The following is a 27,828-nucleotide window of genomic DNA, read 5'->3' on the forward strand; positions in this document are numbered from 1 at the left end:
AGTTACTCCAGCATTTTGTGTCCATCTCTGACAACATTTGAAAAGTAGTTTCCTGTTTGAAAATTTATTAAAGGAATTCTCGAGATTTTTAAAGATTTGCATATCTCCAACCGTGTTTTTCAGCTTATAAATATGACATAATCCCTCACGCTCAGTGGGAGCAGCAAGGCAACAAGCACTAAATAATATTTTAACGTGAAGGACATGATTAAATAAAAAGGTTTATTCCAAAGAAGCAAACGTGTAGTACCTGGATTTTGGATTTTGTAAGTTCCGTCGGGATAATAATCTTGCAGCAGAAACTTTCCTTCTATGAATGCTATGGAGAGCTTTGCCAAAAGGAAACATTCAAAAGGTTATTTATAACAATCAAAAGATAATAATTAAAAGGGTGCAAGCTATTTTTTATTAACACATACCTTGTGCGAGGTCGGGCGCTGTAGCTTGATAGGCCAGGCGGAATTTATCGCTCTTCCAACTGCGATCATTAATAATTAAGGAGTCGTTGGCTTTCTCAATATTGACGTCATCCCCCACACAGAATACATCGCAGGCAGCCTAAAAGCAGCATAGAGTCACAGAGTCACAGTCATAGAGTCACAGTCATAGAGTCGCAGAGTCATAGAGTCACAGAGTCATAGAGTCACAGAGTCATAGAGTCACAGTCATAGAGTCACAGTCATAGAGTCACAGTCATAGAGTAACCGAGTCACAGTCACAGAGTCATAGAGTCGCAGTCATAGAGTCGCAGTCATAGAGTCACAGTCACAAAGTCACAGTTACAGAGTCACAGTCATAGAGTCACAGAGTCACAGTCACAGAGTCACAGAGTCACAGAGTCATAGCATCATAGAGTCATAGAGCTGTACAGCAAGGAAACTGACCCATCAGTCACCTTTAACATGCAGACCAAGTTGGCATATTGGACTAGTCTCATTTCGGTCTATTTGTCCATTCCCCTGTAAACCTTTCATATATATATATATATATAAGAAAATAACTGCAGATGCTGGTACAAATCGATTTATTCACAAAATGCTGGAGTAACTCAGCAGGTCAGGCAGCATCTCGGGAGAGAAGGAATGGGTGACATTTCAGGTCGAGACCCTTCTTCAGACTGATGTCGGGGGGCGGGAAAAGGAAGGATATAGGTGGAGACAGGAAACTATATATATATCTGTCCAAATGTCATTTAAAATTATAATTTATTCTGCTTTTGTAGCTCCCCTGGCGACTCATTTTCAGAAAGTAAAATTAATGCCTTTGGTCAATAATCTTTCATTAACATAGAACATAAAATAGTGCAGGAATGGACCAGCCCACACAATCCTGCCAAACATGATGCCGTTAAATTTACCTCACACATCTCCTTTAATCTTTGCCCCTCTGACTAATGCTATGATCTCTCGACGAGCATTTTCACCCTGTGATAAAGAGTTCTGACTGTTTACCCTATCTATGCTTCTCATAATTTTATATACCTGTGTCAGGACTCCCCACAGCCTCCGACATTCTAGAGAAAACAATCCAAGTTTGTGCAACTTCTCCTAACTTCTAATACCTTCTCTGCACAGATAATACCCTCTCTGGTTTCTCACACTGCAAAGATGTACAGGTTTGTAGATTAGCTGACTTTGGTTAAAAATTGTCCCTTGTGTGTAGGATAGTGTTAGTGTACGAGGTGACCGCTGTCTCGTGGGCAGAAGGGCCTGTTTCCATGCGGTATCTCTAAAGTCTAAATGTTTCAATCTAATGTGTCAGGCATCATCTGTGGAGAACATGATTAGGTGACGTTTCGGGTGAGGACCTTTCTTTAGACATTCCAATCTTGGTCAATCTTCCCTGTACATTTTGTATATTTTCATTTACATTGAAATTTGATATTAGAAACATAGAAAATAGGTGCAGGAGGAGGCCATTGTTCAATTTATGCTATTTGTTTCATTCAAAATTAGGTTTAGTGAGTGAGATGAGACAGATTTAGTTTTAAAATGTTAATAGTTATGTAGGAAAATATAATAACCTTGAAAACTTTCCGAGCCCATATTCGAAATGATTCCTCCTGTCCACGGAGTTCATCCCCCTCACCCATCTTCATAATTCGTTCTCCACCAAATTCTTCAAGTAGGGTGTCAACAGCACAAGCAAAAGCACAGAAATGTGAATAAACTCGAGAACCAAGACCAAAGACAGAAAATCTGCAAAACAATACAATCACACTTAGCATTTAATACAGGCACGTCATTATTTATGCTCTTTTGCACATTTTAATTACAAAAGGCAGCAAACAAGAATCTGTGTAAACAGTTTGTCAGCTTTTGTTGGGGTAGTTAGGCTGGCAAACACTGTGAGTTAGAAAAACACTGTGGGTTTGCTTTCCAATGCTCCTTTTCCATTGCACAGATTGAAGTGTATTCCAGTCATTTTTTGAGCATTTTATTTCAATATCATTTATGTGATGTATATGTGATGTAAATGCCAGTGCCCCCTTGAGGCCAAGAGCAGAAGCTGGCCAATGGGCTTGTGCCTTGTGACTGAGGTCAGATGACCTTCTAGGGCCAATGGGCTTGTGCCTTGTGACTGAGGTCAGGTGACCTTCTAGAAGTTTCCTGGTGAAGGATCAGTAATAAAATCTTCTTACAAGATGTCGGGCGTATATTCATTGTGCTAGCCACAACAGGGTCTTACAGAGGACATTACAGTTTAGTTTAGTTTAGTTTGGAGATTCAGCACGGAAACAGGCCCTTCGGCCCACCGAGTCCGCACCGACCAGCAATCCCCACACATTAACGCTATCCTACACGCACTAGGGACAATTTTACACTGATACCAAGCCAATTAACCTGCAAACCTGTACGTCTTTGGAGTGTGGCACGAAACCAAAGATCTCGGAGAAAACCCACGCGGTCACGGGGAGAACGTACAAACTCCATACAGACTACACCCGTAATCGGGATCGAACCCAGGTCTCCGGTGCTGTAAGGCAGCAACTCTACCTTGTTAACACCAATTGGTATACTTTCCAGGTAGATCATCTCTCTCCTGAAGTTCAACCAGCTCAATCTCCCCACATGTCAACCACTTCACCCTAGGAAACAACCTTGAAGAATTTTAAACTGCTGTTTCAGAAATATTGGTTTGGAAGTAATTACCTCACATTGGCTAAGGGACCTGTACTCCCAAAGTTGTCTCTGTGTTCTGGTTCATCACTTGAAGATTTCCGGGCATCTGTGACTGAGGATATACTGTTGAAGCGAACTTTATAACCCCTGAAGAGAGCATAGATACATTTATTTTAGTTTAGTTTTGAGATACAGCGTGGAGATGGGCCCATCAGCCCACTGAGTCCGCACCGGCCAGCAATCCTTGCATATTAACACTATCCTACACACACTAGGGCCAATTTACAATTTATACTAAGCCAGTTAACCCACAAACCTGTACGTCTTTGGAATGTGGGAGAAAACCGAAGATCTCGGAAAAAACCCACACGGTCGCAGGGAGAACATACGAACTCCATACAGACAGCACCCGTAGTCAGGATCGAACCCGGGTCTCTGGCGCTGTATGCACTGTCAGGCGGATACTCTACTGTTGCGCCACTAGGCCGCTCTGTCATAAAAACTGATTCACTAATATCATAGTAATTATATCTTCAGTTCACAGATAATCATTTGGCTTGGGTCTGACGATTTTAAAAGAGAATTAGCGATAATAATGTTTCAATCTCACTCACTGTCCTTTGGCTGATTTTGAATTAGCGTGCTTTATTTCCATCAGGGCAGAAGCAAATTTCTAGAAGAACGAGATGGAAAAGTTATGTTTATATCATGAATAACCATTCAGCAAACCTTGGAAGATTAGGTTGTACATCCATACCATTCACATATGTGTGGTTACCACAGTCACATGTTTCCTGAGATCAAGACTCCTTTAATCCAAACAAACAATCGGTGAGAAAGAGGATTCTGATGGAATCTGTGTGAGAAGGAACTGCAGATGCTGGTTTAAACCGAAGACAGACACAAAAGGTTGGAGTAACTCAGCGGGACAGGCAACATCTCTGGAGAGAAGCAATGGGTGATGTTTCCTTCTCACCTATTCCTCCTCTCCAGAGATGCTGCCTGTCCCGCTGAGTTACTCCAGCTTTTTGCGTCTGTACCCTAATGGAATCCACCTCTACTGTTTGGGGGTCATTACTCCAACATCTGAGATGCTTCAAAACCATCCTCCCAGAAGTAGCAGATTAATCCATAATGTTTCAGATCAAAGTTGTATAAATTCCGAAAGCATCACTTTCCACAAAATACAGCACTGTCTCTCAGAAGAGCTCTCAGATGGAGTGAAAAGCAAAACCAGCCTTCTGTCTTTTTTTTTAAACAAGTAAATGAACTTTAGCCTATTTAATGGATGTGTCATTTTATTCTGTTAGTGTGTTGGGCATCTGAAAAATATTGTTAGTTCTGTAAAACAGGTGCAACAATGTTCAGGTTAAACTCTGGCAGGTGGGGAGGAGAGACCTGAGAGAAAGTAAAAAGAGAAAGTGATCGTAGAAATATGTTGCAAAGCTGAGGTCTGGGAAAAAAAAAGAGTATTTGGGAAAACGGTTTAATATGGCACTTCACTGAAAAAGATAATGCATTTATGTTTAAAAGTATTCAAATAATGTTTTGCATCAATAACAAGATCCATAAGGTACCTGGGCCTTCTCTATTCATTGTAGCTTCAACCAATATGTATTGGTTTTACTATGAAAAATATTTTTGAATATGTCCATCGAGTGCAGGGTGCATTTCAAGAAAAATAATATATTTTTTCGTTTAGCTACAGAAGGACCATCTTTGTTTCTGAGATGGTGCATTTATGCAATTAAAAAGCGAGATTAAGGTTACTTGCTGGAATTTAAAAATATATAAATCAAAACATAAAAAGAAAGGAACTTAGGAGATGCATGCAATCTTAAGGGGAATGGATAGGGTGCAAGCACGGAGAGGTTTAACATCTAGCTGAGGGACACCCTTTTCACTGAGAGTGAGCTGCCAGAGGAATAATTGAGGAAGGTACCACAGCAGCATTTAAAAGACCCTTGGGCTGGTACATTGATAGGAAAGGTTTTGAGGGGCATGGGCCAATTGAAGGTAAATGGGGCAGATGGGGCATCTTCGTCGGCATGGAAGAAGTAGGACGAAGGGCCTTTTCCTGTGCTGTATGACTCTATAACTAACTCTCCTGGCTTCAACATTAAATTAAGCAAAGTCATTGTGTTACAGATTTTAAACCTTCCTATAGCAACATTGCGTCTGGTGCGGCCTGAAATAGGCCGTGGACCTTTCACCGTCCAGCGGGGGGGGGCTTCAATATCGGGAGCCCCGACCGCCCCGACGTGGCAACTCCAACAGCCTGACTGCGGGAGAAGACGGCAGGGAAGAGAAAAAGACATTTTGGCCTTCCATCACAGTGAGGAGGGACTGGAGGAGACTCACTGTGATGGATGTTTCTTTTTGTTTGGTGTTAGTTGTGATTGTATGTGTTATTGCATTTTTATTGATTATTCTTATTGGTCTTATTGTTCAACTGCGGGTAATGTTTCATTTCACTACACATTTATGTGTATGTGACAAATAAACCACTATTGACTATTGACTATTGAGATAGACACAAAAAGCTGGAGTAACTCAGTGGGACGGGCAGCATCTCTGGAGAGAAGGAATGGGTGACGTTTCGGGTCGAGACCCTTCTTCAGACTCCATTAGGGCGAGCCAATATAAGCTTAACACTGGGATACTGGCAGGGCACTGGCATGTCTTCAAATGGCGTCATTGAATACTTATCTCTGTACACGATTAATGGGTAATGTGTCATCCCGCATAAGCCACTGTTGCCAATATTTGTGCAGTAGCTTTCAGTAGACGTGGCAACATGCAGAAAAGTGGGGAACTACATGTACATTATGATTATTTTCAAATTTGCTTTTTGCTTGGAAAAAAGTGCCTGAGTTTCATTCAATAAGTTTCATACTTCTCCATTCTCAGGTGGATCCCCGTTGCCAAAAGTGCTTGTAATCACCAACACCAAAGCTTCATGTTCTAGATGCACAATATCATATTCATCCATGGCTATCACCTGCAAAAGAAACACATTTAGGCAATCACAAAGCTTCAGCTCCATACTTTTTGCTATTGATTCTTTTTAATGCAATTGTAGAATTTAAAGAAAAATCGCGATTTTCATTGAGATGGTTGTTTTAAAAAGCCATTTATTTTAAAGAAAAAAGCGCCATTTTCCCACGTCACAGTGGCAACCCAATGAGTTGTGGGCCCAACGGGTCCACTTGGTCTAGTTATTTATGAAAACCAACACCCATTAACCATCAGTAAATTAATTTACAAGTAACTAGTAGTAACTGATTAGGTCAAGATCTAGGTTTCAAGGTCAGTTTATTGTCACATGTACAATTAAGGTACAGTGAAATTCGAATTACAATACAGTCATACTAAAAACAAAGCAACAAGACACACAACTACATAAACGTTAACATAAACAATCATCACAGCGGAATCCCCACGTCCCTCACTGTAATGGAGGCCATTAAAGTCCAAACCTCTTCCTCTTTTCGTAATACAGGAAATAGGTGATTATATAGAACATAGAATAGTACAGACACAAAATGTTGGAGTGACTCAGCAGGTCAGGCAGCATCACTGGAGAAAGAGAATAGGTGACGTTTCGGGTTGAGAACCTTTTTCAGACCGAAGAAGGGTCTTGACTCGAAATGTCACCTACTCCTTTTGTTCAGAGATGCTGCCTGACCCGCTGAGTTACTCCAGTATTTGGTGTCTATCTTTGGTGTAAACCAGCATCTGTAGTTCCTTCCTACACATAGAATAGTACAGCACAGGAACAGGCTCTTTGTCACACAATGTCTGCACCTACATATAATCCATATCCCTCCATCCCGAACATATCCATGTGTCTATCTAAAAGCTTCTAAAATGCCACTATCGTACCTGCCTCCATCACCACTCACAGCAGTGTGTTCTAAGCACCCACCGCTCTCTGTGTCAAAAACTTACCCAACCCATTTCCTTTAAACTTTGTTCTTCTGACCTTAACTCTATGTACTCAGAAGGGAGTGGAGGCCAATTATCTGAATGCATTCAAGAGAGAGCTGGATAGAGCTCTTAAGGATAGCGGAGTCAGGGGGTATGGGGAGAAGGCAGGAACGGGGTACTGATTGAGAATGATCAGCCATGATCACATTGAATGGCGGTGCTGGCTCGAAGGGCCGAATGGCCTCCTCCTGCACCTATTATCTATTGTCTATTGTCTATTACTCTAATATTTAATATTTTCATCCTGGGGAAAAGTTCTGACTGTCTACCCTATTTACGCCTCTCATAATTTTAGATACTTCTATCAGATTTTCCCTCAACCTCCGACATTCCAGGGAAAACAATCCAAATCTGTCCAACCTCTCTTTGTAGATAATATCCTCTAATCCTGGCATCAATCTGATAAACCACCTCTGCACTCTTTTCAAAACCTCCACATCCTTCCTGTAATGGGGTGACTAGAACTGTGTGCAATATTCCAAATATGGCCTCACCAAAGTTCTATGCTGCTGCATTGTGGATTCTCTGACTCTTATACTCAATGCCTTGACCAATGAAGGCAAGCATACCATATGCCTTCTTTACCACTCTATCTACAGTGCTTTGCCACTTTCAGACAGATATGAACTTGGACCCAAGATCCCTCTGTACATCAATGCAGTTAAGGGTCTTGCCATTAATTGTATATTTTCCCCTTGCATTTGACAAACCAAAGTGCCACACTTCACACTTGCTTAGATTAAACCCCATCTGCCAATTCTGCAGTTGATCTATGTCCTGCTCTATATTTTGTCAATCTTCCTCACGGTCCACAACCTCAGCAATCTTCGTATCATCTGCAAATTTACTTACCAACCCGTCTACGTTTATGTCAACGCATTTATATACAGCACAAACAACAGAGGCCCCTGTACAGATTCCCGCAGATCTCCACGGGTCACAGATCTTCAATCTGGATATCATCCTTCCACCACAACCCTATGTCTACTATTAGTAAGACAGTCGTGTACCTATATGACCAACTCACTGTTAATCCCATGCATCTTAATCTTCTGGATCAGCCTACCATGGAAGACAATCAAATACCTTATTTAAGGCCCCATAGCAGAAGCGTCCACGTCACTGGGCTAGAAACTGGAAGTGTCCTGAGCTAATTCTTCTACCACCATCATCTATTGTACAAGTGATGGCTCCCACTGATTGTCGCCGGAAGCTTGCGGCCCTTTCAGGACGGATGATGACAGTTAAGTAACATTTGAAACATGGATGATGGACACAAAAGAAGTAGAAATTTACTAAAATCCAAGGTAGACACTCAGCGGGTCAGGCAGCATCTCGGGAGAGAAGGAATGGGTGACGTTTGGGGTCAAGATCCTTCAGACTGATCTGAAATCTATAATTACTACATTACTAAAATCCATGTAGACAACATCCACTGTCCTATCCTCAGCAAATCACTTTCAGTACCTCCTCAAAAAACAAGATCAAGTTAGTAAGGCACGACCTGTCATGTGTAAAGCAAAGCTGACTGTCCCTAATTAAACCATTCTTTTCAAAATGGGAGTAAACACCATCCCAAAGAATCCTCTCCAAGAGCTACCCTACCACTGACATGAAGCTCACCAGATTACAATCCCCTGGATTATCTCTGCTTCCTCTGCTTCCCTTCATAACATTATCTACCCTCCAGTTCACCATGGCTAGAGAAGATATGAAGACTGAAAACTCAAGTGCAGGAGTAACTCAGCGGGTCGGGCAGCATCTCTGGAGTACATGGGTAGGTGACGTTTCGGGTCTGCAAGGTCAGACATCTCTATTCAAAACAATGTTAAAACTCATGGAGTTGTTATTGCTATCCCTAAAATGCTCTTCCACTGAAACACCAGTCATCTGGCCAGGCTCATTTCCCAACACAAGGTCCAGTATGTTCCCTTCTCGAGTTGGTCTATCCACATTGTGTTTCAAGAAACCCTCTTGCAGACACCTAACAAATTCTGCCCCATCCATGCCTTTGGCACTGAGCAAGACCCAGTGAATATCGGGGAAGTTACACTGAAACAGCAAGGCTTTGGCAACTTCCGGTAATCTGTCTTTCCATCTGTTCCTCTATCTCCCTGTTGGCCATAGGCAAGCCTAGAGTACAATCCCATTAGAGTGCTTGCACCTTTCTTATTTTTGAGGTCTATCCAGATAGTTTCAGTGGCTGAACCCTCCAGTGTGTCCTCGCTGAGTGCCGTTGTGATATTCTTCCTGATTAGTAGCACAACACCCCCACCTCTCTTCCCTCACTCTCAATCACACCTGAAACCCTGGAACATTGAGTTACCAGCCACATTCCTCTTGCAACCACGTTTCAGCAATCACCACAATATCATTATCCCAAGTACTGATCCAGGTTCTAAGTTCATCTGCTTTCCCCACAATACTCCTTGCATTGAAACAAACACACTTCAGACCATGAGCATCACTATATGGCCAGGTGGCACGGTGGTGCAGCAGTAGAGTTGCTGCCTTACAGCGAATGCAGCGCCGGAGACTCAGGTTCGATCCTGACTACGGGCGCCGCCTGTACGGAGTTTGTACGTTCTCCCCATGACCTGCGTGGGTTTTTTCCGAGATCTTCGGTTTCCTCCCACACTCCAAAGACGTACAGGTACGTAGGTTAATTGGCTTGGTAAATGTAAAAATTGTCCCTAGTGGGTGTAGGATAGTGTTAATGTGCGGGGATCGCTGGGCGGCGCAGACCCGGTGGGCCGAAGGGCCTGTTTCTGCGCTGTATCTCTAAATCTAAAAAAAAATCTAAAATCTATATTTAATGATCGGTGTGCTTATACTCCGAGGTTCCTTCGTTCACATATTCTCTGCCCTTCAAATGTACTCCAGAGGTTCCCCGGGAGAGAGAAGACCTGATTTATGAAACTCCAACTTTACTCAAAATCTCCCCACAAATCAGCCAATATTTGGAAGTGAATGATTTATGGTGTTCAGTTGAAGAATGGACTGAAAGTTAGCAGCTGCAACCTGTTCCTTCTCAAATGGAGAATTAGTTTTGATTTCAAAGCATGAATGAATTGTGACATTTGTCAAAGGATAACCCCTCCATCTGATACATTCTGAAACTCCTCTCTTTGGTGATGTTAATTCAAGGGAAGGGGGGGGGGGACTGAGACTGGCAAGCAATTGAAGTGAAGCTGGACTGAATTAGTGATATAAAATTCTTGTGACATCCAATAATATCCATTGGACAGTATTTCTTTCTCGTATATTGTTTACAGTGTACGATGTTTACATATTGCGTTGTGTTGCTGCAAGTTAGAATTTTCTTGTTCTATCTGGGACATATGACAATAAAATACTCTTGACTTTTGACTTAACAGACAGGACATCGTGGCAATCTGTGATTGTGAGATAAAATATATACATAGAGTTGCTGTAGGAAAATAACTGCAGATGCTGGTACAAATCGAAGGTATCACAAAATGTTGGAGTAACTCAGTGGGTTAGGCAGCATCTCTGGAGAGAAGGAATGGCTGACGTTTCGGGTCGAGATCCGTTGAGTTACTCCAGCATTTTGTGATACCTACATATAGTTGCAGAGTCTAATGTCAGGGTCTACTCTTAAATAATGTCAGTGGGTCACTGTTATTGGTGATAAAATGGCTTAATATGCACAAAAATTGCAGTTTACGCTGCAATATTTTTAACAGAATATGTAAACTTGATTAGAGTTTAGCTTTAGATGGCTAAACACAAAATGCTGGAATAAATCAGCAGGTCATGCAGCATCTCTGGAAATAAGGAATGGGTGACATTTCGGGTCGAAACCCTTCTTCAGACTGAGAGTCAGGGGAGAGGGAGGCTGGGGATATGGAAGGGTAAGGTGTGAAAATGACAGATCAAAGCAGCCAATGATCAACAAAATGTAGAATGTTCGTTGTTAGCTTTAGTTTAGCTTTAGTTGCTCTGTTCCAAACCAATCAACCAAACAAACCTTCAGTAATCTCTCTCTAACCTTTTCATTCTCAACCAAACAAACTAGCCTTTACTAAGTAAACATAGCGTGTTCAGGTTGTGTTTATTGCCGTGTGCACAAGTACAGTGGGGGTACAGATACAAAGAAAATCTTATTTGCAGCAGCATCACCAACACAGAAACAGACAACATATAAAAATGTAAATTATATACGAATTACACAGAAATTCTACAAGACAATGAAAAGAAAAATTCTGCAAAAACAAGATATTAGTGCAATACACAATTGGAAAACAAGTCCATGGTGGTGTGAGAAGTGGTCTGAAGTGGTCCATTACAGAGGTAGGGTTAAGGTTGTGCAAGTCAGTTCAAGAAGCTGATAGTTGAAGGAATGGAGCTGTTCCTGAACCTGGTGGTTTTATTATCCTCCTTTCAGCTGGTGGGAAAATCTTTTGAGGAAAAAGTATCGCTTCTAAATCAGGAAGGGGAGGCACAATTATTTAAGGCAAAGGGATTTTGTCTTGGTTTTGGGGGGGTTTCGTTATGCAGAAAAATCAGTTTACAGAGAGTTCTGAGAAACGGATCCCGGGACTGTATCCAGGGACTGCCTGTCCCTGTAGTTACCTCTGGTGGATTGAATTATTTGTCCATTCTGCATCTATTAATGTCCTCCAGTACATTGTCAAATCTTCTCAGTGCTACCTCCCCACCACTCCACCCCACCACCCATTTAGTACCAAGTCAAATTCAGAAATATTGAACAGCTACGATCCCAAGGCTGAAGCTTGGGAAACATCATCTGCCGCTCATCCAGTGTAACCACTGTTTTCCTGCCCTAAAGCCAATTAGCAGTTCACTCTGCTCTTGTTCCCTGACCCTTCATTCTCTGTCCCTATCTTCCTGTCTCCACTTATATCCTTCCTTTGTCCCGCCCCCCCCCTGACATCAGTCTGAAGAAGGATCTCGACCCGAAACGTCACCCATTCCTTCTCTCCTGAGATGCTGCCTGACCTACTGAATTACTCCAGCATTTTGTGAATAAATACCTTCATTCTCTGACATTCAGTAGTCTATTCTTGTGCTCCTTTTTGATGATGTGTTGAAAATCTTGATAAATTACATTTATTGAATAACCGTTATCTACATTCTGTGCTACTGCTTAAAAACTTAGTGTAAGGATATTAAAACAAGATTTTCCCTTTGAAATCCATGATGACTGTTCATTAGTAAGCATGACACAGTGGTGTAGCAGGGAGAGCTGTTGCCTCACAGCACCAGAGAAGCAGGTTCGATCCCGACCTCGAGTGCTGTCTGTGTGGAGTTTGTGTGTTCTCCCAAAACTGTGGAGGTTTCCTCCAAGTGCGTTAGATTCCTCCCAAATCCCTGCGTTTTGTAGGTTAGTTGGCCTCTGGCGCATAGGGTGTGAATGAGAAAGTGGGATAACAGAATTAGAGTGAACGGTGGTCGGTGTGGACTGGGCATGTTTTCAAGCTGTATCTTTCAAACCAGTGAAAATTATGCTTGTCATATTTAGATATTCTAGTCTCTCCATTGATGTTAAGATGATTGGACCAAGTTCCTGGATATGGTATTTCTTCTACTTCTGAAGAAGGATCTTGACCCGAGGCATCACCTATTCCTTTTCTCCAGAGATGCTGTCTGGCCCACTGAGTTACTCCAGCTTTTTGTGTCTATCTTCTGGTCAAAGTATGACCACATCTGGGGCTCCTCTGAAATAAGTGCTAAAGAGCCCCAGTAATACATTGTGCTTGCCTTTAACGTAATTTGAGGCAATAGGCAGCTATACTGGAGTCTCTTTTAAACATTACTAATGCCATCAGAGGAAACGTTGGTACACAGAATTTTGAGCATATATTTATATGGCCATCAATCACATTACTCTATTTTCCCTGGATATGTAGAGCTGATGTAATTTGGTGTTGCCTATTCACATTGAGAGGAGGAGATATGTTATAGAGTTAGAGAGTCAGAATTGTACAGCATTGGAACAGGCCCTTTGGCCCACCATGTCTGTGCTAACCATTGTACTTCACTGGACTGGTCACACCTTTCCTTGATTTGCTCACATTTCCACCTACTCTCTGTGGAAAATAATTTCACTATTATCCCTTTTCTGGATCCACAGCAAGGTTCACTGCAATGGGTTGTGAGAATATCAGACACCAGATTGGGTCAAAGCACAGACTAAGCAAAGCAACGCTCTTAATTTTCTTTCAAATTATTTAAATGAAAGAAAATCAGGGAATTTAATGTTGCCTGGACTTGATGAATCTGAACTCCCTTCCAGGAAAATCAATCATTGTAACATTCCTTTGCAAATCAATCATTGTAACATTCCTTTGTGAAATAACTTAGTGCAATTAAAATAAATATATTTCTCACCTTTGCATCAAAAGCATGCTTAAAGATTTCACACAGCGTTTTTGCATAGGCCTGCGACTTCCCAGTTTCCGTAGCATACAAGATGTTGGCTTTTACTCGTTTAGCCATTGCTTGTCCCATCAACTTGGTTGAGAACTTCACAGCCCTTTTCAAATGAAAATAACAGAGAATTAGAACAAGTAGACTTCACAGAGCAGGTCATGATGGGTCTTTTGGAGGAATGTCCCTACACATTTTGGAGGAATGTACCTGACCATGGCTTTGGATCTGGATCCTGCCTTAGTCCAGTTTGTGAGTTAAGTTTATTTTCATTTATTAACTCTTGGGATCTAAGCATAGTGAGCCACACCGACATTTATCTCCCAACCGTTTTTTCCCCCTGATTGGTTTTCTCACCATTTCAGAGTTTAGTTAGGAGATAACAACATTGGTAGGTCGTGACTCACATAAAGACCAGACTGTATAAGGATAGTGAGGCTTCCTTCTTTGAAGGACATATGCCAATCTGATGGGCTTTTTTTTGACTGTCTGGTAGTTTTATAGCCATCATTATTAATGCTATATTGTATTCTAGATTAATTATCTGATTTGAAATTAAATTCTTCTCTGCCTGAGGTGCAAACTCAAGCCGTCAGATTTTTTTCGGACATTTTTATTATGGGTGTCATCTAGTAGTTGAACCACATTGCAACAATTCCATAATCTGTTTCCAGCTTTTGTTCAATATCAGTATGTCTTTGAAAGGACATTTGTTAAAGTCACACTTTGGGACCTGGGTGTCACTGGCGTTTTTTATCTATCAATAATTTCCCTTGAAAATACTGTATGTTGGTGAGCCAACTTCCTAAACCGTTGTAGACACAAAATGCTGGAGTAACTCAGCGGGTCAGGCTCCAATTTGAACCTTCAATTTGAACCAGCATCTGCAGTTATTTTCCTAAACTGCTATAGAACTTCTTGTGAAGACACTGGACAAGGATAATCTAAGCTCAACACTCGAAGGGCCAGCAATGCTAAGTCCGAATATTTAATCTCTCCAAATTTGCGGAGTTACTAGTGTGGCAAACGATGTTTGATGGAGAACAATGAAGGCACAATTAGACTCAAAAGCATCAAATAAAAAGTATAACTTTCTCATATCCCAAGCAAAGTATATACATATACTACCAGAATGTTTTAAAGTATGTTGATATTGTGATTGCATTTCTTTACACTATTTTGACTTTTATAACATGCATGTGTTGCATTCTCCCCACACTGTGATTGAGCCTATTCCAGCCTTAGGATTGATGTAAGATTTCTAATGCATCAGGAGAAATAATACCACTAATTTAATTGTTCATTTAAACTATTGGATACTCCTCACATTAAACAAATTTAAATGTTAAATCTAATTGAAATATTAAAATCTACATACCTTCTCAGAGTATTTTGCTTTTATAAACAATAGGGTGTTAAATGCAAAAATAACTTACTTTGCTAGTTTTTTAAATCCGATAGCTTTCTTTTTGGTGGGAGTTCCATTAGCTTCTTTCCACACATGAGTACCCCATGGGTCTGACTGCATAAGTAAAATCAGAGAACACTGTTAACTTCCAGACATGCAATGATGCTCCTCGGTTTAGAGATGCAGATTGGAAACAGGCCCTTCGGCCCACCGGGTCCACACCCACCAGCGATCCCCGCACATTAACACTATCCTACACACACCAGGAATGATTTTTACATTTACCAAGCCAATTAACCTATATACCTGTACGTCTTTGGAGTGTGGGAGGAAACCGAAGATCTTGGAGAAAACCCACGCAGGTCACGGGGAGAACGTACGAACTCCGTCCAGACAGCACCCATAATCGGGATCGAACCCGGGTCTCCGGCGCTGCATTCACTGTAAGGCAGCAACTCTACCGCTGCGCCACCGTGACCGCATGTTACAGGGTGTGATATAGGGAGATGGTGGAGGCCACTTGGCTACTTATGCCTGTTCCACCGCTGAACAAGATTGGTAGTTCACCTCAGCTCTACTTTATTGCTTCATCCCAATACCCATCAATTCCTTTGATAAATGTATTAAACTATGTTTCAAATGCAATCAATGACAGAACCTCCATAGTTATCCAGGGCAAAGATTTCCAAAGATCCTCCGAGCTGTGCATGAAGAAAGTTCTCCACAGTTAGGTCCTAAATAAGGTACCATCAAGGGATAACTGACCCTTCATTAGGGAAAACATCATCCCTCTACATATTTTATATGTCTCAATAAAGTGTCTCCATTCTTCTAAACCCATGACAATAGAGGCCTATCATGCCCTAACTCTCCTCGTATGAGATTAGCCTGCCAGCCAAGCAACCAATCTAGTGAATTTTTGCTCCACCCTCTCCATTGCAAGCCTTTACCTTCTTGGGTAGTGAGGCTGAAACTGTACACTGTACACAGTCTCAACAAGGCTCCATTATTGGACTAAGACAAGACATAGGAGCAGAATTAGGCCATTCAGCTCATCAAGTCTACTCCTTGAGCTATGGACTCTTTAACTAGGGGAAACATTGTCCCTGAGGCCCTCTTCATATTTTATATGTCATTGGCACTTTGGATTGTCCTGGAGTACGTGATGAGGGTAAAACTGCAAAATGACATTTACAAATGAAATCTAGGAAAAACAAGTGTCAAAAGAAAATTCACTCTACTCTCAGTGTGACTTTTAATTTCTGCGAGCATCTTTGCCTCCCTCATCTGCTTGGTGTGTTCCTAAGAAGATAAGAGACAGAATCAGCAGTACTACGTTATAGATAGCACAGTTAACAAAGTGGAAGAGAAGGGGTAAATAACGACCAGGCAGAGGACTGGGCGTGGACACATAGTGCAGGAGTTCCCTGTGACCATGCCCCACTCAAACAGATATGTCATCTCCAATATTATTGACAGGGTTAAAGGGGGAGGCACTTCTAAGCAGTCCATTTCAATTGTTTAGAAGTGGAGGAAAAAGACACAGTGGCGCAGCGGTAGAGTTGCTGCCTTATAGCGAATGCAGCGCCAGAGACACGGGTTTGATCCCGACTACGGGCCCTGTCTGTACGGAGTTTGTACGTTCTCCCCGTGACCCGCGTGGGCTTTCTCCGAGATCTTCGGTTTCCTCCCACACTCCAAAGACGTACAGGTCTGTAGGTTAATTGGCTTGGTAAATGTTAAAAATTGTCCCTAGTGGGTGTGGGATAGTGTTAGTGTGCGGGGAACGCTGGGCGGCGCGGACCCAGTGGGCCGAAGGGCCTGTTTCTGCGCTGTATCTCTAAACTAAACTAAACTATAGCAGTAGGGGATTCATTTCTAATGGGAGTACATTTCTGTGGCCATAAACATTTCTCCACGATGGTACATTGCTTCCTTGGTGTTGGGTTTGAGAATGTCTCAGAGTGGCCTAATGACAGTCTGAAGGATGAGGGGGAACGGTGGGTGGCTGTGGTCTATGTTGGCACTGACGACACAAGTTGAGAAGGGAATGACATTCTGTAATATAAATGTGAGTGGATCAGAAAGCTATGGGCAGGCCTTCTCCAAGCACCGTTCCCATTTCCCTTTGCATTCTGTGCTAATCTCATGAAGACTGATCCACTTCAATTACACTAACTTTCTACATGTCAATTCCAACTCCATCAATTATCTCTGTTATTTCCCCTCCTATAAAAACCTCTGCAATGTCCTTGGTAAGTAAATATCTAATGTAAACCTTGTGTTCTTCAACTATTCCTTTAATATCCATACATAGATCACCTTTCGGTCTCTAATACACCTCATCCCTCCTCCTCCTACCCACTTACCAGTTATATGGCTGAAAACAAACTGTTGTGTTATGTTTTCTCTTACATTAAGTGCTATAACTTACGTTCAAAGTCTCTTTATGTTCTTCCTAATTCACTCTTCACCTCTCCTCTCTGCTTTTCATTTTGAACCAGGTTATAATTTGCTCCCACACTTTATTCATTATCTCTTTCATTTGGTGCTGTCGAATCTACACTGCTCTGTCATCAGATTTACACAGTTCTTAACCTCTGAATAACTTCATGTCGAGGGACTCCGCAATGTTGCAATAAAGTAACAGCACTTCCTGGGATAAGTATGGCTGTCGGCAGTTGCGTTTAACGTGACAATGTTGTTCTTCAACATTAAGAGCATTTCTGCCTCAGTGATGGAAATATGACCCCCCTTCAGGCTCCACACGGACATCTGTGTTAAACAGGTTGATCTTAAATTAATCGGAGTGATAATAAAATGTTAAGAATTCTCGATGAGGAACCAACATGACAATGAGGAACTAAACTAAAAATAGTATCATTTAAACAGCCTACCTGATATTCAAATGATGGGGTCAGGTGATAGTTTAGCATCTCTTGATGGAAGACAGGTGTAATGCTTCCTGACATTGGGGGGATAATCCACACCCAGTCTGCAGGACAACCTCCTCGGCATCGATATTCATTGTCCATGTGTTTCATGAAGGACTCCGCAGCAGAATGATGGTCCATAATGGTCACTTTATCAGACTAAATAAGCAGAACTTTCAATGAGCCCAGACATTCTTTACTTATTGACTTGAATTTTATTTCTCCAGTGAAACATCTATGTACCTGAAAACTGTGTAGGACAGCAATATTTATTTCTACTAATGCTAGGTCTTTCCAAAGAGAAGATACATTTCCAGTGTTGAGTCCTATTAGCTTGGCCACATCCTGTAGGAAGATTACATAGAAATATTTTAGCACTTACAATTTCTGCAAAATAGCTCTTTTCATTCTCACCTTCCACCCCACCAGCCAGCAGATCCAACATATCATCCACCAACATTTCCGTCACCTACAACGGGACCCGACCACTGGCCATATCTTCCCATCCCCTCCCCTCTCTGCATTCCGCAGAGACCGTTCCCTCCGTAACTCCCTGGTCCACTCGTCCCTTCCTACCCAAACCACCCCAACCCTGGGCACTTTCCCCTGCAACCGCACGAGATGCAACACCTGTCCCTTTACCTCCCCCGTCAACTCCATCAAAGGACCGAAACAGTCTTTCCAGGTGAGACAGAGGTTCACCTGCACCTCCTCCAACCTCATCTATTGCACCCGCTGCTCTAGATGTCAACTTATTTATATCGGCGAAACCAAGCGCAGGCTCGGCGATCGCTTCGCTGAACACCTGCGCTCGGTCCGCATTAACAAAACTGATCTCCCGGTGGCCCAGCACTTTAACTCCCCCTCCCATTCCCAGTCTGACCTCTCTGTCATGGGCCTCCTCCAGTGCCATAGTGAGGCCCGCCGGAAATTGGAGGAGCAGCACCTCATATTTCGCCTGGGCAGTTTGCAGCCCGGTGGTATGAACGTCGACTTCTCCAACTTCAGATAGCTCCTCTGTCCCTCCCTTCCCCTCCTCCTTCCCAGATCTCCCTCTATCTTCCTGTCTCCACCTATATCCTTCCTTTGTCCCACCCCCGACATCAGTCTGAAGAAGGGTCTCGACCCGAAACGTCATCCATTCCTTCTCTCCCGAGATGCTGCCTGACCTGCTGAGTTACTCCAGCATTTTGTGAATAAAAAGCTCTTTTCATTTGTGTAACTTACTAACCAGACTTACTAACCAAACTTGAGTAAGGAGAAGTTGGCAGGCTATTCTTCATGAGTGGAATAGATAGGGTAATTGCACAGAGTTCAAACTTACTAACCAAGCCCCATCTACGTTTACACACAAGTCATTTATATATATCACAAACAACTAAGGTCCCAACACAGATCCCTGCGGAACTCCACTGGTTACATACCTCCAGCCTGAATATTGATCTTCCCTGACATCCCTATGTCTTATATCAGCAAGAAAGTTATGACTCCATATGATCAAGTCACCGTTAATCCCATGCATCTTAACCTTCTGGATCAGCGTACCATAGGGGACTTTATCAAATGTCTTATTAAAATTAATATGGAATTTATGTAAAATCCACTGGCTTACCCTCGACGATCACCTTTGATACCTCATCAAAACGTACAATTAAGTTAGTGGGACATGACCTTTCATGTACAAAGCCATGCTGACTGTCCCTAATTAACCCATTCTCTTACAAATGGGAGTAAATCCTATCCTGAAGAATTCTCTCCCATGGTTTTCCTATTGCTGCCATGAGGCTCACCAGCCTATCATCCCCTGAATTCTCTACTTAAATAAAGGAACAACATCAGTTATTCTCCAGTTCTCTGGGACCTCGTCTGTGGCTAGATAAGATGCAAAGAACTTCATCAAAGCTCCCACAATCTCCTCCCTTGCCTTTCCTCAATAATTTGGGATAGACCCCATCAAGCCCTAGGGATTTATCCGAATTAGATGTGATCTTACAAGTAGAAGAACCTAGTGTTACTCCAGAATGATGCAAGTGAACTCAATCCTTTGCGATTATTCCAATTTTTGCAAAATTTCCAAACAACAATCTATTGATTTAACTGCTTCATAGATTTTTAAATGATATTTTGGTTGTAAAAGACATAAATGGACACCAGCTTAGCAGGAACGTCATACTTGAATGCCTAAGCATAAAACACTGGTTGGCAGACATATCCCACTGTCACTTGTTCAGGAAGCCATTCCTGTCAGTCTGCTCATTTTTCTCCACGGATCAATCAGCTTTTTCCAGCAGGATTGAAGGTCATCTGTGTTCAGCTATTATATCAGTTGAAAGCTGGAACTGTGGGTTGTCAGATGCCATCAGTTTGGTCGACAGGGGAATCAGAGCTGTCTAAATCAACTAGACAGTGGCTTATCCCAATGTGAGTTCTCGTCAAATATGAAGAAGGGATATTTTAAGATGAGCTGACTTTTTAACAGAAATTTTTTTAGCCTCATGGCCCGCGTGCATTGTTTAATCAAAGATTTTACAAGTATTTTTGCCTGGGAACACAAAGTATTTGGAGTGTTAAAATGGAACTGTGTGCCTCACAGGGTTATCTAGTGGGGAGAAAGATACTGGTTCGGTTAAAGAATCTAACAGATCTTCGCCAACATGTTCTCTCACTCGGAAAGAAAATGAGTTGGAAGGAACTGCAGATGCTGGTTTAAACCCGAAGAAGGAAGAAGGGTCTGAAGAGGGGTCTCGACCCGAAACGTCACCTATTCCTTTTCTTTAGAGATGCTGTCTGACCTGTTGAGTTACTCCAGCTTTTTGTGTCTATCTTAGGAAAGGAAATGAGTTGGGTTCTGTGGGACATGCCGAAAGTTCCAATATTTTCCTGCCCAATTGCTTACTGGTTCAGAATTTCCACACATGCATTTGTTAATATTAATAATTAATATATTCCTTTTATTTGTCCCACACTGGGGAAATTTGCAGTGTTACAGCAGCAAAGTGGATAGCAAGAGACATTCATTATAAATAAAAATAGAGACAAGGATAATTGTCATCATTTACTGTGTTTTTTCTTTACTGTTACTGTTAACTGGTCTGTTGACTGGTCTGTTGACTGGTCTGCTGGGAGTAGCGCTGGTTGTGCAGTCTCACAGCAGCGGGAAGGAAGGACCTCCTATATCTCTCCTTCATGCACTTGGGGTGAAGGAGTCTGTCACTGAAGGAGCTACTCAGTGCAGTGACAGTGTCCTGCATGGGATGGGAGTCGTTGTCCAGCAACAATGTTAGCTTTTCCATCATCCTCCTCTCCCCCACCGCCTGCACTGAGTCGAGGGGGCAACCCAGGACAGAGCCGGCCTTCCTGACCAGCTTGTCAAGTCTCTTCCCTTCCGCCGCTGAGATGCTGCTGCTCCAGCAGACCACTCCATAGAAAATGGCTGATGCCACCACAGTGTTGTAGAAGGTCCTTAGGAGGGCCCCCTGCACTCCAAAGGACCTGAGTCTCCTCAGCAGATAAAGTCTGCACTGGCCCTTTCTGTACAGTGCATTGATATTTTCGGCCCAGTCAAGTTTTTTGTTAAGGTGAACACCCAGATACTTATAAGAATCCACTTTCCCGATGTCCATTCCCTGGATGTTCACCGGTGTCAGGGGGACATTTGGGAATGCAGACCGGATAGCAGTATCTCTCCAATACTTGCCTTGCCATTACATGTATGCCAAGTTACAGCAATGCCCTAGTGGGGATGTGTTACTGCTGTAACACAGTGGGGAATCTGCTTGAAGAACCTGCCCCACATCAATAACAACCTTGCGATTGTCCTCAATGAAGGGACGTTAGTGAGAAAGTATTAGCATCTTCATTTTTGGAGGTTTGTTTGAAATGGTTTTCTGTGTTTTAATTATTGAAATAATTTAGTTCAAAAGATCAATTACTATCTATCCTGAATATCTGATGACGTTCAAAGATGGTGTCAGTCCAAAGGTCTTTCATGGTTTCTATGGACTGGCTGGTTCTCCCATCACCATCACCCCTGTGTATCCCTGTTGAAATTGAGACATCGGCAATAAGCAACCAGCTCTTGACTACAGATTCTGTGCCTTTAGTTTGAATTATATGAGAAAACTCTTGCCTCACCAATGACTAAGTGGTTGTTAATCCACCTTCAGATGTTTGGAAATAAAATCCACACACAAGAAAACTAGAACATGCCCAAAATAATGTTCCTGCATTCTGCAGTAGTAAAATTAACAAGGCAGTGTGAAGCTGTTCACAGAAATGTGATCTGTTCATGAGACTGGTTAACGCACTGAGTTCCGACACAAAATTCCCAACAGTATGATGTGCATGGCATTACTCTGGAATGTTTCTGACCTATCTGAATTTTTGGAGTGTTGCGAGAAATTAGTTTTTAATTGTTTGCTGGATGGCATAAACGAATTTGAAAATATATTATGTGTCCACTTTTGAAATCAGTTGCAACCCCTTTGTATTTTAATTTTGTGCAATTATTATATCATAGAACAGTTTCCCAGAGAAAGAAAATTTACAAGGAGTCATCCACCTGACATCTGGAAAGCGTATTGATTGGCTGAGGTCACTGTCAGGATCATGACTCATTATACGAAAAGTATTATGCTTCAATTAAAAAGCAAATAACATGAAGCTGTATTACATTCATTCATGTAATGTATTACATTCATTCATTTAGCGAGATGTATTACATTCATTCATTTACCAAATAGTGAAAGGCTTGATAGAGTGGATGTGGAGAGGATAATGGAAGAATCTAGGACCACTAATGGAAGTCTAGGACCAGAGGTCAAAGCTTCAGAATAAAAGGACGTTCCTTTCGGAAGATGAGGAGGAATTTCTTTAGTTAGAGGGTGGTGAATCTGTGGAATTAATTGCCACAGAAGGCTGTGGAGGCCAAGTCAGGCAGAGATAGATTAAGGCAGAGATAGATTCTTGATTAGTATGGATGTCAGGAGTTAAGGGGAGAAGGCAGGAGAATGGGGTTGAGGGGGAGAGATAGATCAGCCATGATTGAATGGCAAAGTAGACTTGATGTGTGACTGACCTATCTCTGCTCCTATCACTGATGACTTTATGAACATTCACAACCTAAGCAAAGTGCAAAGTGCTTTGAGGCACTGAGACTGTTAAAGTTGTTTTAAAAATGCAAGTTCCTTCTTTTGTTTATTCTATTCTTATGCAAACTTCATTAAAAATAATTTCTTTTGTCCTGTGATTTAACGAACGATTATCAGAAATATTCTGAGTTCTGACCAGGAATGAAAAGTTACCTCCAGTACAGAGTAGCGAGACGTGTCACAGAAATCTCGGACTCCTATTTCTGTGCCCATGTACCACCCATTGAAAGGACAAGCTGGAAACTCAAGGCCTCCAATATCCAGAAGCATGTTAGAAACAGCTGGCAGGACATACCACTTCAACTTCAGACCTTCGAACCATTCAAACCTAAAGGGTGTGGCAAAGGATACAAAAATGCAAACAACCACATAAAATAAAACATTAAAATTCTAGATATTTGTTGGGTTCCAAAAATGAATTATATCCAATTAATTTTTGGGCGTAATTATTGGGCGGCACAGTGGCGTAACGGTAGAGCTACTGCCTTACAGAGCCAGAGACCCGGGTTCGATCCTGACTACAGATGCTGTCTGTGCGGTGTTTGGCCGTACTCCCCGTGACCTGCGTGGGTTTTCTCCGAGCTCTTCGGTTTCCTCCCACACTCCAAAGACATACAGGTTTGTAGGTTAATTGGCTTGGTGTAAATGTAAAAGAAATTGTCCCTAGTGTGCGTAGGGTAGTGTTAATGTGTGGGGATCGCTGGTTGGTGTGGACTCGGTGGGCTGAAGGGACAGTTTCCATGCTGTATCTCTAAACTAAAACTAAACCAAATATATCCTGAATGTCTGATGAAGTTCAGAGATGAAGTCAACGTACAAAGCTCTTTCATAATTTCTACGGACAGGGCTGGTTCTCCCATCACCATCTCCCCTATTGATCCGTGCCCTTCCCTCGCCCTGTGTCCCCTCCATAGCCTGTCACAGGACTTAGCACAGGGGGATGTACCACAGGGCAGTGTCTCAATACTGAGTTTGAAGCTGGCACTGATCAGCAATTTGGACTCAAAGGTCATCGGTGACTGTAAGCGACTAGCTCCTGACTGCAGATTCTGTGTCTTTAGTTTATCATTTTTTACTTGTGTAAATATCCTTCCATTTAGTATTTTTAATTCCTCTCTTCTTCCATCACCGTGATGTTTGGGTGAAAGTGGCCCTCAAACAACTGCTAATCTCCCAGTATCTTGCTGCTGTGAGTTACCATAGATTACAGGAGATAAAATTGGTGTGTCAAAAATGTAATGCTACGGTGGTTATGGGAGATTTCAACATGCAGGTAGACTGGGAAAATCAGGTTGGAAATGGACCCCAGGAAAGAGAGTTTGTAGAGTGCCTTCGAGATGGATTCTTAGAACAGCTTGTACTGGAGCCTACCAGGGAGAAAGCAATTCTGGATTTAGTGTTGTGTAATGATCCTGATCTGATAAGGGGACTAGAGGTAAAAGAGCCATTAGGAGGCAGTGATCACAACATGATAAGTTTTACTCTGCAAATGGAAAGGCAGAAGGGAAAATCGGAAGTGTCGGTATTACAGTATAGCAAAGGGGATTACAGAGGCATGAGGCGGGAGCTGGCCAAAATTGATTGGAAGGAGGCCCTAGCAGGGAAGACGGTAGAACAGCAATGGCAGGTATTCCTGGGAATAATGCAGAGGTTGCAGGATCAATTTATTCCAAAGAGGTGGAAAGACTCTAAGGGGAGTAAGAGACACCTGTGGCTGACGAGGGAAGTCAGGGACAGCATAAAAATTAAGGAGAGGAAGTATAACATAGCAAAGAAGAGTGGGAAGACAGAGGATTGGGACTCTTTTAAAGAGCAACAAAAGTTAACTAAAAAGGCAATACGGGGAGAAAAGATGAGGTACGAGGGTAAACTAGCCAATAATATAAAGGAGGATAGCAAAAGTTTTTTTAGGTACGTGAAGAGGAAAAAAATAGTCAAGGCAAATGTGGGTCCCTTGAAGACAGAAGCAGGGGAATTTATTATGGGGAACAAAGAAATGGCAGACGAGTTAAACCATTACTTTGGATCTGTCTTCACTGAGGAAGATACACACAATCTCCCAAATGTTCTAGGGGCCGGAGAACCTAGGGTGATGGAGGAACTGAAGGAAATCCACATTAGGCAGGAAGTGGTTTTGGGTAGACTGATGGGACTGAAGGCTGATAAATCCCCAGGGCCTGATGGTCTGCATCCCAGAGTACTTAAGGAGGTGGCTCTAGAAATAGTGGAAGCATTGGAGATCATTTTTCAATGTTCTATAGATTCAGGATCAGTTCCTGTGGATTGGAGGATAGCAAATGTTATCCCACTTTTTAAGAAAGGAGGGAGAGAGAAAACGGGTAATTATAGACCAGTTAGTCTGACATCAGTGGTGGGGAAGATGCTGGAGTCAATTATAAAAGACGAAATTGCTGAGCATTTGGATAGCAGTAACGGGATCATTCCGAGTCAGCATGGATTTACGAAGGGGAAATCATGCTTGACAAATCTACTGGAATTTTTTGAGGATGTAACTAGGAAAATTGACAAGGGAGAGTCAGTGGATGTGGTGTACCTCGACTTTCAGAAAGCCTTTGACAAGGTCCCACATAGGAGATTAGTGGGCAAAATTAGGGCACATGGTATTGGGGGTAGGGTACTGACATGGATAGAAAATTGGTTGACAGACAGAAAGCAAAGAGTGGGGATAAATGGGTCCCTTTCGGAATGGCAGGCCGTGACCAGTGGGGTACCGCAAGGTTCGGTGCTGGGACCCCAGCTATTTACGATATACATTAATGACTTAGACGAAGGGATTAAAAGTACCATTAGCAAATTTGCAGATGATACTAAGTTGGGGGGTAGTGTGAATTGTGAGGAAGATGCAATAAGGCTGCAGGGTGACTTGGACAGGTTGTGTGAGTGGGCGGATACATGGCAGATGCAGTTTAATGTAGATAAGTGTGAGGTTATTCACTTTGGAAGTAAGAATAGAAAGGCAGATTATTATCTGAATGGTGTCAAGTTAGGAGGAGGGGGAGTTCAACGAGATCTGGGTGTCCTAGTGCATCAGTCAATGAAAGGAAGCATGCAGGTACAGCAGGCAGTGAAGAAAGCCAATGGAATGTTGGCCTTCGTAACAAGAGGAGTGGAGTATAGGAGCAAAGAGGTCCTTCTACGGTTGTACCGGGCCCTGGTGAGACCGCACCTGGAGTACTGTGTGCAGTTTTGGTCTCCAAATTTGAGGAAGGATATTCTTGCTATGGAGGGCGTGCAGCGTAGGTTCACTAGGTTAATTCCCGGAATGGCGGGACTGTCGTATGTTGAAAGGCTGGAACGATTGGGCTTGTATACACTGGAATTTAGAAGGATGAGGGGGGATCTTATTGAAACATATAAGATAATTAGGGGATTGGACACATTAGAGGCAGATAACATGTTCCCAATGTTGGGGGAGTCCAGAACAAGGGGCCACAGTTTAAGAATAAGGGGTAGGCCATTTAGAACGGAGATGAGGAAGAACTTTTTCAGTCAGAGGGTGGTGAAGTTGTGGAATTCTCTGCCTCAGAAGGCAGTGGAGGCCAGTTCGTTGGATGCTTTCAAGAGAGAGCTGGATAGAGCTCTTAAGGATAGCGGAGTGAGGGGATATGGGGAGAAGGCAGGAACGGGGTACTGATTGAGAGTGATCAGCCATGATCGCATTGAATGGCGGTGCTGGCTCGAAGGGCTGAATGGCCTACTCCTGCACCTATTGTCTATTGTCTATTGTCTATTGTCTCACCATTCCCCATTAATCTTACTACTCATTACGCTGGGAGGCACAGTGACCAGAAACCCATTTAAAACCCGTTCCAGATAACAACTGTACCTTAAAGGGAAAATCTATCTATTCGTAGCAATTTAAATATTGGAAATGTGGAACATGAAAATACTGCAATCTGACTAAATCCTCATAAATATATTTGAATTAAATTCAGGGTAAACGAACTGTCATGAACAGGAATTCATTCATTCGTTAATTCATTCAGTAATATTCATGAAAAAGTTCCATTAGAGAGTTTAGCAAAACCTTTAAACTCAAGAAATTATGATTCAAAGCTAGGTGGTGGTGCAAGACTGAGGGAGGGTAATGAGGCTTCAGATGCAGGTTGAATGCGTGAGGATTTGGCAGATGCAATGTAATGTGGAAAACTGTGCCCTCATCTACTTTGATGGAAACAAAAACTGGAGCAATTAATGAGATTTTAAAAAGGTTTTAAGTGTTCTGACGCACCTGGCTGAGTTTATACAAGTATAGTTCAAAGTTAATGTGCAGATACAGCTGGCAATTACGGAAGCCAATGGTACATTGATCTTAATAGCAAGAGGATTTGAATACAACGGAAGAGAAGTCTTGCCTCAATTATATGGGACCAGGTTCCACCATATGTGGAATATTGTGTCTGGGCCTGATTCTCCTCACCTAAGAAAGGACATACTTGCAATTGAAGCTCACCAAATTGATCCCTGGAATGGTATGTTTGTCATATGAGAAGAGATTAAACAGTCTGGTCTTATATTCTTTTGAGTTTAGAAGAATGAAAGGTGATCTCTGAAATGTACAAACATTTTCCAGAGTTTAGCAGAATAGATGTGGAGATGATGTTTAGAAGCAAAGTAAGGCATCAGCCATATAGATTTCTCGACCCGAAACGTTGCCCATTCCTTCTCTCCAGAGTTGCTGCCTGTCCCGCTGAGTTACTCCAGTCTTTTGTGTCTATTTTTGGTTTAAACCAGCATCTGCAGTTCCTTCTTACACATTTAGATTTGAAGGATGGCTAATCTTGGAACTC

The 27,828-nt window shown here is 42.3% G+C and overlaps 1 protein-coding gene across 1 annotated transcript in view; it reads right to left on the minus strand.

Annotated features, from left to right (window-relative positions):
* The window catches only part of nos1 (nitric oxide synthase 1 (neuronal)), a 62,782-nt gene that overhangs the window by 28,874 nt on the left and 6,080 nt on the right, over positions 1–27,828 (minus strand). Inside the window, exons 8-18 of the mRNA XM_078421759.1 lie at positions 23,171–23,345; positions 18,111–18,212; positions 17,832–18,026; positions 14,963–15,048; positions 13,488–13,632; positions 6,019–6,123; positions 3,737–3,795; positions 3,153–3,269; positions 2,024–2,198; positions 420–558; positions 251–329 (exon numbers count right to left, since the gene is read on the minus strand). Of these exons, the coding sequence (XP_078277885.1) occupies positions 251–329; positions 420–558; positions 2,024–2,198; positions 3,153–3,269; positions 3,737–3,795; positions 6,019–6,123; positions 13,488–13,632; positions 14,963–15,048; positions 17,832–18,026; positions 18,111–18,212; positions 23,171–23,345 (1,377 nt within the window). The remainder of the gene's footprint in view (positions 1–250; positions 330–419; positions 559–2,023; positions 2,199–3,152; positions 3,270–3,736; positions 3,796–6,018; positions 6,124–13,487; positions 13,633–14,962; positions 15,049–17,831; positions 18,027–18,110; positions 18,213–23,170; positions 23,346–27,828) is intronic.

Source organism: Rhinoraja longicauda, chromosome 25 (genome assembly GCF_053455715.1).
Source record: "Rhinoraja longicauda isolate Sanriku21f chromosome 25, sRhiLon1.1, whole genome shotgun sequence".
NCBI lineage: Eukaryota > Metazoa > Chordata > Chondrichthyes > Rajiformes > Arhynchobatidae > Rhinoraja > Rhinoraja longicauda.